The 14,875-nt window shown below is 35.7% G+C and overlaps 4 protein-coding genes across 5 annotated transcripts in view; 1 reads left to right on the top strand and 3 right to left on the bottom strand.

Annotated features, from left to right (window-relative positions):
* The window catches only part of LOC147276472 (auxin-induced protein X15-like), a 34,159-nt gene extending 33,760 nt beyond the window's left edge, over positions 1 to 399 (bottom strand). For both annotated transcript variants that reach the window (XM_086252796.1, XM_086252795.1), the window contains exon 1: positions 314 to 399. In XM_086252796.1, coding sequence (XP_086108922.1) covers positions 314 to 399 — 86 coding nt within the window. The remainder of the gene's footprint in view (positions 1 to 313) is intronic.
* A 6,266-nt stretch (positions 400 to 6,665) lies between these two features.
* On the bottom strand, positions 6,666 to 7,245 carry LOC147276478 (auxin-induced protein 15A-like). Its single transcript, XM_086252797.1, has one exon. It carries the CDS (start codon positions 7,066 to 7,068, stop codon positions 6,808 to 6,810), a length of 261 nt encoding a protein of 86 aa, XP_086108923.1. The 5' UTR covers positions 7,069 to 7,245; the 3' UTR covers positions 6,666 to 6,807.
* A 4,520-nt stretch (positions 7,246 to 11,765) lies between these two features.
* On the top strand, positions 11,766 to 12,139 carry LOC147276479 (auxin-induced protein 15A-like). Its single transcript, XM_086255516.1, has one exon. The coding sequence runs from the start codon at positions 11,816 to 11,818 to the stop codon at positions 12,107 to 12,109; it is 294 nt and encodes a 97-aa protein (XP_086111642.1). The 5' UTR covers positions 11,766 to 11,815; the 3' UTR covers positions 12,110 to 12,139.
* Positions 12,140 to 12,444: 305 nt separating this feature from the next.
* On the bottom strand, positions 12,445 to 14,836 carry LOC147276480 (NAD(P)-linked oxidoreductase superfamily protein). The gene is made up of 5 exons (XM_086255515.1): positions 14,564 to 14,836; positions 13,811 to 14,039; positions 13,329 to 13,628; positions 13,053 to 13,181; positions 12,445 to 12,824 (listed from the first exon to the last, which is right to left on the bottom strand). Exons 1-5 carry the CDS (start codon positions 14,743 to 14,745, stop codon positions 12,693 to 12,695), a joined length of 972 nt encoding a protein of 323 aa, XP_086111641.1. The 5' UTR covers positions 14,746 to 14,836; the 3' UTR covers positions 12,445 to 12,692.
* Positions 14,837 to 14,875: the final 39 nt, after the last annotated feature.

A 14,875-nucleotide genomic window follows, 5' to 3' on the forward strand; every position in this document is an offset into this window, starting at 1 on the left:
TGGAGACGGTCTGTTATTCGCTCCACAAACTCCTTCCCCACATTGTCTTGCTTGAGCAAAACCAGAGCACATCTCAAAGCCATGAAGAACAGTGCTTGAATTTCAATTGGGTAGCCATATACACCCTGTAATTTGAATTGGGTACTCATGTGATTATTTAACATTATGATATTTAAATTAAAATCATAAAGTGCAAAATGAATACATATTGACTGACCATTCTGCGATCAATCATACAGCAGCCATCAGCACAGAGCAGAGTTGGGAAAGTGTCAAAGCCTTCAGAGAGACAGAGGGTGAGAATAAGAGGCATGCCATTTTGGCAGTCAGATATTGGTGAGAATAAGTTCGCTGGAGTTTCTGCTTGGCATGAGCTATTCCCATCAATTTGATACCCATCTTCAGAATTGACAAATAAACAAATGCACCTCAAATTAAGGTTGAATAAAAAAGTTTTAGTGATTGAATGAGCTAGAACTGCAGATTTTGGTTGAATTGAATTGGCATGTTTAGTACCTAATATATATAGGAGGTCTTCAAATCTTAAAATGGATAAAATAGTAAGAGCTCTATTCAGAATGTTGAGAAACATATCAGGTGAAGGACTTGCTGAGGGTTCACATGGTCTTTGCCTTAATTATCCAAGACATCATACCCTACCACCTTTAGGAACCAATAAAAGAGTGGTTCAATTTAAAAGATATATATATATATTGAGTTATCTGAGTAATGTTTCAACTAATAAAGCAAATGGCCTTTTTTATGCTAGGCATGTTCTTGACATAAAAGGCCAGGATCAACTGAAGAGGATACTCTGACTCTCTGATTCATTGTGCTAGCTTGTACATAAGCACTGAACTTGGACTTGGGCTGTTCTTAGTTTTTTAGTGACAACCAGCCAGTAAGCCTTTGTGGTGACTAGCCCTCCGAAGTGTAATCCAATTCATGGCTTCTACTTTCAGATTCCCTTTTAGGCTAGCTAAACCATTATTGGGTGCCACTTGACTCATTCACATGGACACGTACTCTATGGCTAACTTGGCAGACAGTAGCGTTCAACCAATCATCTCATCCTATAGGTTTCGAGAAAGGTCTCAAAGAACAATGCATGTATCGCATTTGTGACATAATATTAATTTTTAGTAAACAATTGCTTGACTTACTGTTATTTATTGATTAGTGAAGCATCTAAGCCAATAGTGTTAGCTCCTCCTGTCTTAAATATTAAAGTACGTTCCTTGCAAATTTTAAATACCCTTGATGCATTTCAAATTGTATGTACTGATATTTCAAGTCATGTTTTAACACTTCTAAACTCACACTCTAGAGTTTTTCAAGTCATGCATTAGCGCATTCTAAGTCGTTTCTTAGAGCATCTCAAATCGTTGATTGAGAATTTTAAATGTTTATCCTCTTGATGCATTTTAAATTGTATCTAGTGACATCTCAAGTCATGTTTTGACACTTCTAAATTCATACCCTAGAGTTTCTCAAGTTGTTCCATAGGGCATCTTTTGTCGTACCTTGAGAATTTTAAATATTTTTACCCTTAATGCATTTGAAATTGTAGTGACATCTCAAGTCATGTTTTGACACTTCTAAAGTCATAGCCTAGAGTTTCTCAAGATGTTCCTCAGGACATCTCAAGTCGTTTCTTAGGGCATCTCAGGTCGTTCCTTGAGAATTACAATTCATTACTCAAGGCATTTTAAATGTTTATACCTTTGATGCATTTCAAATTGAACCTAATAACATCTCAAGTCATGTTTTGACACTTCTAAATTCATACCCTAGAGTTTCTCAAGTCGTGCTTTAGGGCATCCAAAGTCGTTCCTTAGGCATCCCAAGTCTTTCCTTAAGCATCCCAAGTCGTTTTAGGCATTCCAAGTCGTTCCTTGAAAATTTTAAAGGTTTATACCCTTGATGCATTTCAAATTGTACATAATGACATCCCAAGTTATGTTTTGACACTTCTAAAGTCATATCCTAGAGTTTCTCAAGTCGTTTCTTAGAGTATCCCGAGTCGTTCCTTGAGAATTTCAATTCATATCTCGAGGCATCTTAAATCTTTATACCTTCGATGTATTTCAAAATGTACCTAGTGATATCTCAAATCATGTTTTGACACTTCTAAAGTCATGCCTTAGAGTTTCTCAAGTCGTTCTTTAGGGTATTTTAAGTCGTTTCTTAGAGCATCCCAAGTCGTTCTTTGAGAATTTTAGTTCACAATTCAAGACATTTCAAATGTTTATACCCTTGATGCATTTCAAATTGTACATAATGACATCTCAAGTCATGTTTTGACACTTTTAAAGTCATACCTTAGAGTTTCTCAAGTCGTGCCTTAGGGCATTCTAAGTCGTTACTTAGGGCATCCCAAGTCATTACTTATGGCATCCCAAGTCGTTCCTTGAGAATTTTAAATGTTTTACCCTTGATATATTTCAAATTATACTTAGTGACATCCTAAATCATGTTTTGACACTTCTAAAGTAATACCTTAGAGTTTCTCAAATCATTCTTTATGGCATCTCAAGTTGTTCCTTTAAGCATCCTAAGTCGTTCCTTTAGAATTTAAGTTCGTAACTCGAGGTATTTTAAATGTTTATACTCTTGATGTATTTCAAATTGTACCTAGTGACATCCCAAGTTATGTTTTGACACTTCTAAAGTCATACCCTAGAGTTTCTCAAGTCGTTCCTTAGGAAATCTCAAATCATTCCATAGTTATTCTTTAGGGCATCTCAAGTCGTTACTTTGGGTATCCCAAGTCGTTCCTTGAGAAATTCAGTTCATAGCTCGAGGCAGTTTAAATGTTTATATCTTTGATGCATTTCAAATTGTACCTAGTGACATCCCAAGTTATGTTTTGACACTTCTAAAGTCATATCCTAGAGTTTCTTAAGTCGTTCCTTAGGGCATTTCAAGTCGTTCCTTAAGAATTTCAATTCGAAGCTTGAAACATTTTAAATGTTTATAGATTTGATGCATTTCAAATTGTACCTAGTAACATCTCAAGTCATGTTTTAACACTTCTAAAGTCATACCCTAGAATTTCTCAAGTCGTGCCTTAAGACATCTGAAGTTGTTCCTTAAGGCATCCCAAGTCGTTGCTTGAGCATTTTAAATATTTATACCCTTGATCTATTTCAAAGTGTACCTAGTTAAATAACAAGTCATGTTTTGACATTTCTAAAGTCGTACCCTTGAGTTTCTCAAGTCGTGCTTTAGGGCATCCAAAATCATTCCTTAGGGCATCACAAGTCGTTCCTTTAGGCAACTCAAGTCGTTTCTTGAGAATTTTAAAGGTTTATACCCTTGATGCATTTCAAATTGTACATAATGACATCCCAAGTCATTTTTTGACACTTCTAAAGTCATATCATAGAGTGTCTCAAGTCGTTCCTTAGGGCATCTTAAGTCGTTTCTTAGGGCATCCCAAGTCGTTCCTTGAGAATTTCAATTCATATCTCGAGACATCTTAAATCTTTATACCCTTGATGTATTTCAAAATGTACCTAGTGATATTCCAAATTATGTTTTGACACTTCTAAAGTCATACCTTAGAGTTTCTCAAGTCGTTCCTTAGGGGATCTCAAGTCGTTCTTTAAGGCATCCTAAGTCGTTCTTTGAGAATTTCAGTTCGCAGTTCGAGACATTTCAAATGTTTATACCCTTGATGCATTTCAAATTGTATGTAGTGACATCCAAGTCATGTTTTGACACTTCTAAAGTCATATTCTAGAGTTTCTAAAGTCGTGTCTTATAGCATCCTAAGTCGTAACTTAAGGCATCCCAAATCGTTCCTTGAAAATTTTAAATGTTTTACCCTTGATATATTTCAAATTGTACTTAGCGACATCATAAATCTTGTTTTGACACTTCTAAAGTAATACCTTAGAGTTTCTCAAATCGTTCTTTATGACATCTCAAGTTGTTCCTTTGAGCATCCTAAGTCATTCCTTAAGAATTTAAGTTCGTAGCTCGAGCTATTTTAAATGTTTATACTCTTGATGTATTTTAAATTGTACCTAGTGACATTCCAAGTCATGTTTTGACACTTCTAAAGTCATACCCTAGATTTTCTCAAGTCGTTCCTTAGGAAATCTCAAGTCATTCCTTAGGGCATCCCAAGTCCTTACTTCAGAATTTTAATTCGTAACTCGAACAATTTTAAATGTTTATACCATTGATTCATTTTAAATTGTACCTAATGACATCTCAAGTCTTGTTTTCACACTTGTAAAGTCATATTTTAGAGTTTCTCGAGTTGTTCCTCAGGGCATCTCAAGTCGTTACTTTGGGTATCCCAAGTTGTTATGTTGGGTATCCCATGTCGTTATGTTGGGTATCCCAAGTCGTTCCTTGAGAAATTCAGTTCATAGCTTGAGGTATTTTAAATGTTTATACCTTTGATGCATTTCAAATTGTACCTAGTGACATCTCAAGTTATGTTTTGACATTTCTAAAGTTATACCCTAGAGTTTCTTAAGTCGTTACATAGGGCATTTCAAGTTGTTCCTTAAGAATTTCAGTTCGTAGCTCAAGACATTTTAAATGTTTATAGATTTGATGCATTTCAAATTATACCTAGTAACATCTCAAGTCGTGTTTTAACACTTCTAAAGTCAAACCCTAGAGTTTCTCAAGTCGTGCCTTAGGACATCTGAAGTTGTTTCTTAGGGCATCGCAAGTCGTTTCTTGAGAATTTTAAATATTTATACCCTTGAAGTATTTCAAAGTATACCTAGTGACATAACAAGTCATGTTTTAACACTTCTAAAGTCATACCCTAGAGTTTCTCAAGTTATTCCTTAGGCATCTTAAGTCGTTCATTAGGGTATCTAAGTCGTTTTTTCAGCATTTCAGTTCGTAGCTCGAGGCATTTTAAATATTTATGCTTTTGATGCATTTCAAACTGTACCTAGTGACATCCCGAGTCATATTTTGACACTGCTAATGTCATACCCTATAATTTCTCAAGTTGTGCTTTAGGGCGTCCCAAATCATTTCTCAGGACATCCTAAGTTGTTCATTATGACATCATAAGTCGTTCTTTGAAAATTTTAAATGTTTATGATACTCTTGATGCATTTCAAATTATACATAGTGACATCTCATGCTGTACATTGAAGTGATTTTAACAGTCATATTTTTTGTAGAAAATTAAGATCAAATACCAAATCCTAATAACTTTTTTAGAATAGCATGAAGACTATATATTATTTCAATTGGACTACAAAATTTAAATGTAGTTTTTTAAATTATGTCACAAACATGTTGGCCCCTTTGTTTTGGGCCTTTCTATTTGACATTTTTGTTATTGAGGCTTTTATATTGTCTTGAAAAGTGGCTAATATAGTCTAATTGTACTTGTGAGTATAAAATTACAACGTTAGCCTTAATTTAGGGCCCGTTTGACACTGCTTTTAGAATAGTCAAAAGCACGTTCAAATTAGTAAAACCGTTTTTGATAGCGTTTGACAAAAATAAATAGAAGTGATTCTAAGTTATAAAAGCGCTAGGTGCTTCCTCAAGAAGCACTTTCAAGTGCTTTTGCATGAACAACTTAGAAGTTTTATAAAAATTTATATGTGTTTCTTAACATAAGTATTTCTGATAAAAGCGCTACTAAATAAAAGTGCTTCTAAGAAGCAGTGTCAAACGGGCCCTTAGTTTAGGTATAAAAATGTGATGTAGGGTATAGAAATGAAGTGCATGATATATATAAATGAGGTTTATAGTTTCAGAGCTTATGGCTTAGGGTTTAGGTCTCGGGTGCCCAAAATTCAGGAGCTAAATCCTAAACTGTTTTGCTGAGTAGTAGTCAAACACAAACCTAATATTTTTTTTATTGATTTATTTGTAATTGACCATATTTTTATTTATTATAGTGGCATGTGATGTAATATTTGTAAATTATAATACACTTTACTATATTATTATATTTGACTTTTCAACTAGTATTTAATCTAAAATGATATTAAATTTTGGTATATAAACTAAAAAACTATTGAAATTTAGTACCTAAAGTTAACGGACCTTATTTTTTTTCATAGCATAAGATTCTATTGTAAATAAATAATCAAGTATTTTTACCAAATTTCTTGTAAATCAATCAGCTTTGGAAAAAACAAGGAATGCATGTGTATCAAAAAGAACTACATAAACATAGATTTTGTGTGTTACTTCTCTGTTGAAGATGCCCTGAGTGCTACTCCAAGGCCTAATTAGCACCAAATGTGTCCTGTGGCTGGTCCACTGAAACTTCAAAAAATCGCTTAAAAATTTGTTTAAACTTTAAAGTATCCATTATTCAGGAACTTGCTTAGGCACAAAATTCCTTGTGTTATATGCTAAAATGAAAGAAAGTCAGGCTGAAGCATTTTACACTCTGTTTTGTATAAACCAAGGTGCTTTCTCTGTTATGTACATATCCAATCTACCAAAATGGAATAAGGTAATCTGGATTTAAATTTTCATTAACATTTCTAATTAAGTATATCATCTGGGTTTGTCTTATTGATGGATGGTGAGGGATAGGTGATTGTAGTCTGTTCCTATCAGATTGTTTCTGATATGCAAGATTTGCAAATAATTTAACATCCAGGCTAAGGACTTTGTTAAATCTATGTAAAAAGCATGAGCAAGAAACTTGTGAAACAGAATTAAGAATTGGTTTTGAATTACTTTCTCAGTATCCCAATACAAAGAGGATATTTACAAGTGGTTGTCAACTCTTCACCGAACAAAATTGAAGAGTTTGGATCAGCTAACTTATGTTGATCAAACTATTACAAAAAAATGTTAACAAGAACTGAGACCAATGAAGGCCTCTTCAGTGCATGGAATAGTGATGCCACCCATCGGATGACTGTATCCGAATTTTTCTTCAGCGCAACTTAGCAAGTCTTGGAACCACTGGTGGTTCAAGTATGATATTGGGATTATGAGTCTCTTTTTCTGCTGCTCTCCTACATAAACAGCAAAGTGGCCCTTTGGGACATTCGTTGTAGCCATACTCGATTGCTTAGACCTTCGAATGATTGATAGCAATCGGATTCCCATGGTTTGTGTGGATTGTTATGCTTAAGAGATTGAATGATGAGAAAAAGCTGTGACAATAGAGGATGTGAAGACTTGGGATGATGAGTTCTTTAGCTGTCTTTGTGTATATATATATATATATATATAGGGATGAAATTATGGATGGAATAGTTAAGAGGACACTACAGTACTGGAGGAGGCCACATGCTTCTGTCTAGTGACTGATTTTCAAAAGTTGATTGATCAATTTAATCTATATAATTGTTGCAACTAGCTAAAGCATATCCGACCCCTCACTTTTCGATGTCAAATTCTAATGTCTATCTAGACTAAAGTGGCTTTTTTAATGGATAAGTTTGATCTTCTATGTAGGCCAATCAATTGGAATATCAAAATTGACCAAATGTAGAGGGAAATTAAAAACTGTATCTTTCAAAGCCATAGCTTTCTTTAAAATCATGGTGATCCAAAGTCATTTGAGACTTTAGATATAGGCAACCAAGGTCCCATTAAGTTCATGTCATCACCAACTCCTGGCATGTTTATGTCAAAACACACCATCACATATTCACATGGGGTGAGAACCTTGTTGATAGACAGATTCAACAGTCTCTAGTCCCAGTGGTCTGCAGTTTATATGTGTTAGTCTGCAGGTGATGGTACATATATAGGTACTATATAGCATCAATTCCACATGCAACCATATATAATCTGTTCCTTGATGGTAGGCCATGATATAATTGTGATACAAAATAAGCAGTGCGAAATCTGCCAAGTAGGCCATGTATAATCTGTTCCTCATGAAATTAATATACTTCACTTGTATATAAACTGTTATATATATGCATTCAACTACTCTCTTTGAATTCTGGAAAATGAAAGTGACACAAAAAATTTATCATATATGGGGATCAATGTATGCATTTCCTGTGGATTTGGGACACCCTGGTGGTAATTCTATTCGCACTTCACAAAAAGCTTCTTGCACTCTTATGAAGAAGTGTATGGTAGTGTTATTTAACTTATTTCCCTTAATCGTTCAGAAATTGAAGCTAAACTAGCTGCTATAATTATCCACCTAACTAGTTTTATCCAAAATATTGCCCAATTGTAGCATCATGTAGACAAAAAACCCCCCATAAAATTAAGCTAAATGGCAACAAAATCCCTGAGGCCTGTTAATTAAAAAAAGACAACAAAGTAGAAATTACAACGCCAAACCCCACTGCAGATGACCACCATACATGCAATTTAGGCAATGTACTGTTTGCTCATCCTAACAAGCAGCGCTGATAGCCGTCTCAATCTCTGCATTGGCTTCCATTGTTGCTGCTTCCAGCTCGGCTGCCATTTCCACTGCCTCGGACTGACACTGTTGCTTCCTAAGCCACCTCCACCTCGGCGTCAGCCTAAGCATCTTCTGCTTTCTTTGAAGGCCCTCTACTTAGTGCGATGAGTAGTTTAGTGAGTCATTTTTTCTCCCAATATCCCAACATCTGAATTGTCGAAACATGAATTATAGCTATCATAAAATCACAAACGCTCTTACTTTCTTGCAAAAAATGCGTTAATAGTGATCTCATTTTTGTCAGCATATGGCCATGGTATGAATGTGACCACAAAATCGCATGTTTTATATGGAAAAAAAAGAAGGGTCATGTTTGTGAACCATCTGAGCCGATAGTGCTAGTTAATGTTGACTTCATTTGTGAACAATGAATTGCTTTTTAACAGTCATATTTTTTTGGACCAACTATAGGTCCATCCATGATCACACAGTAGCATAAGATTCTATTAGTAAGTATATAATTAGGTTTACTAATTTTCTTGTAAAACAAGCAGCTAGGGAAAGAACTAGGAATGCATGTGCATGGAACAGAACTACATAATTAAATACAGATTTTGTATATAACTTCTCTGTTGATGGTGCCATGAGTGCTGATCCAAGGCCTAATTAACACCAAATGTGTCCTGTAGCTGGTCCGGTTGTTTCATAAAACTTAAAAAAAATCGTTCACGAACTTGTTTAAACTATCCATAATTCAAGAACTTGCTCAGGCACAAAATTCATTGTGCTATATGCTAAAATGGGAGAACCATGATTTTTCTGTAACCATGATTCATACTTACTTAGGCTGAACTATTTGCCACTTTTTTGTATAAACTAAGGTGCTTTTCTCTGTTCTGTTCATAAGCAATACAAGTAATTTCTCTTATCCAGTCTACCAAAATGCAACAAGGTAATCTGGATTAAATTTTTCATTACCATTTCTAATTAAGTACATCATCTGGGTTTGTTTTATTGATGGATGGTGGGGGATTAGGTGATTGTACTCTGTTCCTTTCACAGATTTTTCTGATATGCAGGCTTTGCAGCATGTAGCAAATATTTAACATCCAGGCTAAGTACTTTGTTAAATCTATGTAAAAAACATGAGCAACAAAACTTGTGAAACAGAATTAAGAATTGGTTTTGAATTACTTTCTCAGTATCCCAATACAAAGAGGACATTTACAAGTGGTTTGTGAACTCTTCACAGCACAAAATTGAAGAGTTTGGATCAGCTAACTTATGTTGGTCATACCATTACAAGAAATGTTAACAAGAACTGAGACCAATGAAGGCCTCTTCGGTGCATGGAATAGTGATGCCACCCATTGGATGACTGTATCCGAATTTTTCTTCAGCACAACTCAGCAAGTCTTGGAACCACTGGTGGGTCAAGTATGATATTGGGATTATGAGTCTCTTTTTCTGCTGCTCTCCTACATAAACAGCAAAGTGGCCCTTCGGGGTGTTCATTGTAGCCATACTTGGTTTCTTAGACATCAGGAGAGATCGCCGGATGATTGATAGCAATCTGATATTCATGGTTTTCGTGGATTGTTAATTTGTTATGCTTAAGAGATTGAATGTTGAGAAAAAGCTGTGACAATAAAGGATGTGAAGATTTGGGATGATGAGTTCTTGACCTGTCTTTGTGTATATATAGGGATGAAATTATGGACGGAATAGTTAAGAGGACACTACAGTACTGTAGGAAGCCACATGCTTCTGTCTAGTGACTGATTTTCAAAAGTTGATTGGTCAATTTAATCTTTATAATTGTTGCAACTTGCTAAATCATGGCCTACCCCTCACTTTTCCATGTCAAATCTAGACTAAAGTGCCTGTTTTGATAAGTTTGATCTTCCATGTATGGCCAATCAATTGGAATATCAAAATTGACCAAATGTAGAAGGGAAAAAAGTAACTGTATCTTTCAAAGCCATAGCTTTCTTTTAAATCATGGTGTTATATCTAAAAGACCCTAGATATAGGCACCAATTAAGTTCATGTCATCACCAACTCCTGGCATGTTTATGTCAAAATACACCATCACATGGGTTGAGAACCTTGTTGATAGACAGATTCAACAATCTCTAGTCCCAGTGGTCTGAAGGTTATATGTGTTAGTGAGCAGCTGATGGTACATATATAGGTAATATATAGCTTCAATTCCACATGCAAACATATATTATCTGTTCATTGATGGTAGGCCATGATATAATGTGACACAAAATTAATAATCAGAACGAAATCTGTCAAGGAGTCTTATCATTAGTTGGGAGACAAAACCATGTGATTCCTCATGAAATATATATATATATATATATATATCACTTGTATATCAACTGTTAGATTATATATATTATATACATTCAACAACTTCTTTGAATTTTGGAAAATGAGTCACGCGAGCTAACTGGATGACATATATATATCATATATTGTCTAAAGTTTCAGTATGTATTCCCTGGGGATTTGGGAAGGTTAGACAACCCTGAGCCCCAAAAATTGAAGTAGTAACGAATCAGCCAACAATATATATCAAGCTAAAATGAGACTTCTTAGTGTTAAATTTACTGGCCTCCACTTCATCCCGCAGTCAAGCTGCTTGTGAGTTACATGTGACTAGTAATTGCTTGGGAAAAAAGGGATGTAGTGTTTATAATTTTTGGGGGTACATGTGACAAGTACAGTAAATATGGTTGGACATCTTTGACACAAAAGCATTACAAGTATTTAGCCTGTTTTGGCTGTTCAAGTTGGTGTGTGGAGTGATAGGATGAGTAGTAGGGCATGCTTCATGTGAACTTCAAGAAGCTTGCATTGCAAGTTGATGAATGTAGAACTAAAATCAGAAATGTTTTTGTGTTCTTATTGGTAATGCCATAGATTTGGACCTGTTCCGCCACTTTAAATTATTCACATTTCTCACTATTTTCTGATATCCATATTTGACTGATGAATTGGCCCATCATTTGCTTGCAGCAATATCATCTCCAATATATATAATTTTTTGTTATGTCTTATCAATAACTAAATGTCTCAAGCATGTCTCTAATTCAAGAGGTTTAAATATTAAGAGCTTTGTTGTGTCTGAATCTCTCTTATCTTATATTACGTATTCTGCTGCCTTTTATCTAAATGAGGTAGGGTAAGATGTTTCTCCAGAAGGTTACAATTTGACCAATGTCACATGAAGCCCTCATGACAATAGTTAGGAGACCAGTCCATGTGAATTCTCATCAGCTGATGTCTCTATTCCCTAAACTAATAGAGAATTTAACACTCGCCCTTTCATATCTATAAAAACTTAGTAGTTAGTAGTTTCAAAAGCAACAGAAATCGCACATTGTTGACCATTTATACACACTACCATTGTTCTGCAAGTTCCTTGAGACCTTTTTCTTGTTCTTCCTCAACGCAAATAAAAAATTAATCATGGGTTTTCGTATACCTGGTGTCATTCATGCTACACAAAAGCTTCGACGCTCTCCTTCAAACCGAGCTGCTTCAAAATCTATGGATTTTCCAAAGGGCTTTTTTGCAATCTATGTTGGGGAAAGCCAAAAGAAGCGGTTTGTGATTCCAATCTCACACTTGAACCAACCTTCATTCAAAGACTTGCTAAGTCAGGCTGAGGAAGAATTTGGATATGATCATCCCATGGGTGGTATCACAATCCCTTGCAGTGAAGACAAGTTCCTTGATCTCATGTCTGACTTAAGTGGATGAGAGTAGATGCTAACATATAGTTTTGACATCAAGGGCAGCTGACATATAACTGAGGCTAACATATGGTTTTGAGTACACCAAGAGTGTAAAATTTTTGTTTTTCCTAATCCATTTTTTTTTTAATTTCTGAGAACTCAAGTGAAACTGTATTGTCTTGTAAAGAAATTTGGGAGTAACAGATCTTCATCTCAGTCAAATTGATTGCTTGTTTCTTCTTTTTCTATCCATCTTTCTCTTTGCTGCCCATTGCACACAAATTTATTGGATATGAGATCTCGATGATTTGTAACTAGCATCAATACCTTATTGTTGACTATGAACAATATACATTCTGATTGGAGAAAGAAAAGGCTATAACGCCTCCTTGCAATCTGCAAGGAGGATCGAGTACAAGCCTATGAACAATATATTTATTGATTTATCCCATAGATATAAGCCCAGCCTCTCTTATGTATAGAGAGTTCCATAACAATAGCATAAGGCCTTCTAAAGATTAATATCTTGCCTCTAGGCCAATGCAGGCAACTGAAAAGCATTAAAAATAAGTACAAGATTCAAATGGTTACATACAACAGAAAAATTGTCAACTCTGCTGGATTCCACTAGGCCATGTCTGATTCTTCACAGGTTTCAGAATAGCTTCAACCTCTCTTAGAGTTTCCTCATCCTTACCAACAGTTGCAAGCTCCACAGCAGCAGCAACATTTTCCTCAACCTGATCATGTAAATCATAGACAGAAGAATTATCTTCATAAATGTACACATTTTATAAAATAATAGAAGAAAGGGTTTCATACTATGCAATGTCAATGCAACATAAACAAATAGGTAATTCATTTACTTTCATGATCATGCTACGACAAAGCTATAGAGCAGGGTGCCTTCTTTTGTTCCCAACTATACGATCCTGAAAGAATGTGCAAGTTAAATGAAGGATGAGAACCTGTTTAATCGAGTTCATGCCAACCAGCACTGATGAGATATCCTTATTCGACAAGCTGTATTGCATAGCTAACTTTGAAATATTCTTCCCTCTCTCTTTACAATAGACAGCAGCAGCTCGGCATGAAGACTGTAAAAATATAAAACACATTAAATCAGTTGAGTTTTAAATCACATTAAAGAAAACAAGATTGGATGTGCTACGGCGACAAATAAGAGGATTCGCTTAGGTCTGAAATAAACTGCCGGCTGGAACTGATGTATTGAGAAAGTCTACCTTCAGTTCAGCAGATGCTGGGTGCCATTCTGGAGGGCCACCCTCAGTAAGAAGCCCCATTGCAAGTGGAGAAGCGCTAATCACACCAACGCCTTTGCTCTTTAGGTATGGTAGTAAATCCTCCAACGCTGAATCATTAATACTGTAGTGGCAATATGACAGAACCACATCCACCGTCCCAGGTGGTACCCTATCAAGAACATATGTGAAAATTCCCAATGGAAGTCCTGTAATACCAATGAACCGGGTCTTCCCTGCTTCTTTCAGTTTCTTTAGGGCAGGGAGTGTCTCATTGACAATCTGTTAACAAAACCAAACAGGAGAACACAAGCTTGATCGTTACGCCATATCAAATGAGATTCTACTCTATAATGCACGAGGAAAAAAAAAGGTGAACAACAACTCTTCATGCCACACACTATGAATTAATGCAAATAAAACAAACAGACATTGAAGAACTCGAACAAGAAATACCATAGTACCTGATCTAGTGACCCAAATTCAATATCATGGCATTGGAATATATCTACATAATCTAACTGCAACCTTTCCAAGCTCTCATCAATGCTTTTAGTTACTCTATCAGCACTGAAATTAAAACCATCAGCATAGCGTCCACACTTTGTTGACACAATATACTCACTTCTTGGAACGCCTAGAGCTTTTAGTGTTTTTCCAAGCACCTTCTCTGACAATGTCCCTCCATAATATCTAAAAATGGGGAAGAACAAAAGAAAAAAACAAATAAAGATGGCACCAAAAAAAAAATCAGAAAAAAAATGGAAAGCATGTGACTTATACAAAAAGTTCTGTGACATATTTGCATATCAAAACTTTGTTTTAGTCTCTTTGCATCTCACCAACCAAACAGGTTTTCTGGGTCACAAATAATGGGGACTCTAAAGATTCAAGAGTTTCTTTTTTGATCTGCAGCCACATAAATCCCAACTCTTCGTTTTCTTAAATTGCCACATTTTCTAAGCAACCAAACAGAGTTACACACATATAAAGAAAAGTATCAGAAAAAGCTCAATTCCGTCAAATCCTCTCCAACCAAACCATTTACAAAGTTCTAAACTTTATGGCTGCATCGTATCCATTCAGGTTTACTCTTTTACTGTAAAACATAAGCTCAATTTTCTGAAATTCCCTTTGTGTTCTCACATTTTCTTAGCAACCAAACGGAACAAGCAGTACGCACAAAATTAAAACTTGGGTGGATTAAAATTACATACGGAGAGGTGTCGAAGTAGTTGATGCCACGACGAAAGGCTTCGCGAACGGAGCCGATGGCTTCTTCATGAGAGACTGGACCGAAGACGTTGCCGAGAGGCGAGGCACCGAAGCCCACGCTGCTGAGCTTGAGCCCTGTGTTGCCGAGTTCTCGAAGCTCTACCTTCGGGTGTGGTGAAGCCATTGTTTGCCTGGGATTTCGATTCAAAAGGGAGAAATGTTCGGAAACGTGGAAGTCAGAAGAGTCTGTTTAAAAACGGTCTCCCTTCTCCCTTGGGGAAAGTGAAACTAACTGAACATATCTTCTTTAATTT

The sequence above is a fragment of the Dryas octopetala genome, chromosome 8, assembly GCF_963921425.1.
Source record: "Dryas octopetala chromosome 8, drDryOcto1.1, whole genome shotgun sequence".
Taxonomy (NCBI): Eukaryota; Viridiplantae; Streptophyta; class Magnoliopsida; order Rosales; family Rosaceae; genus Dryas; species Dryas octopetala.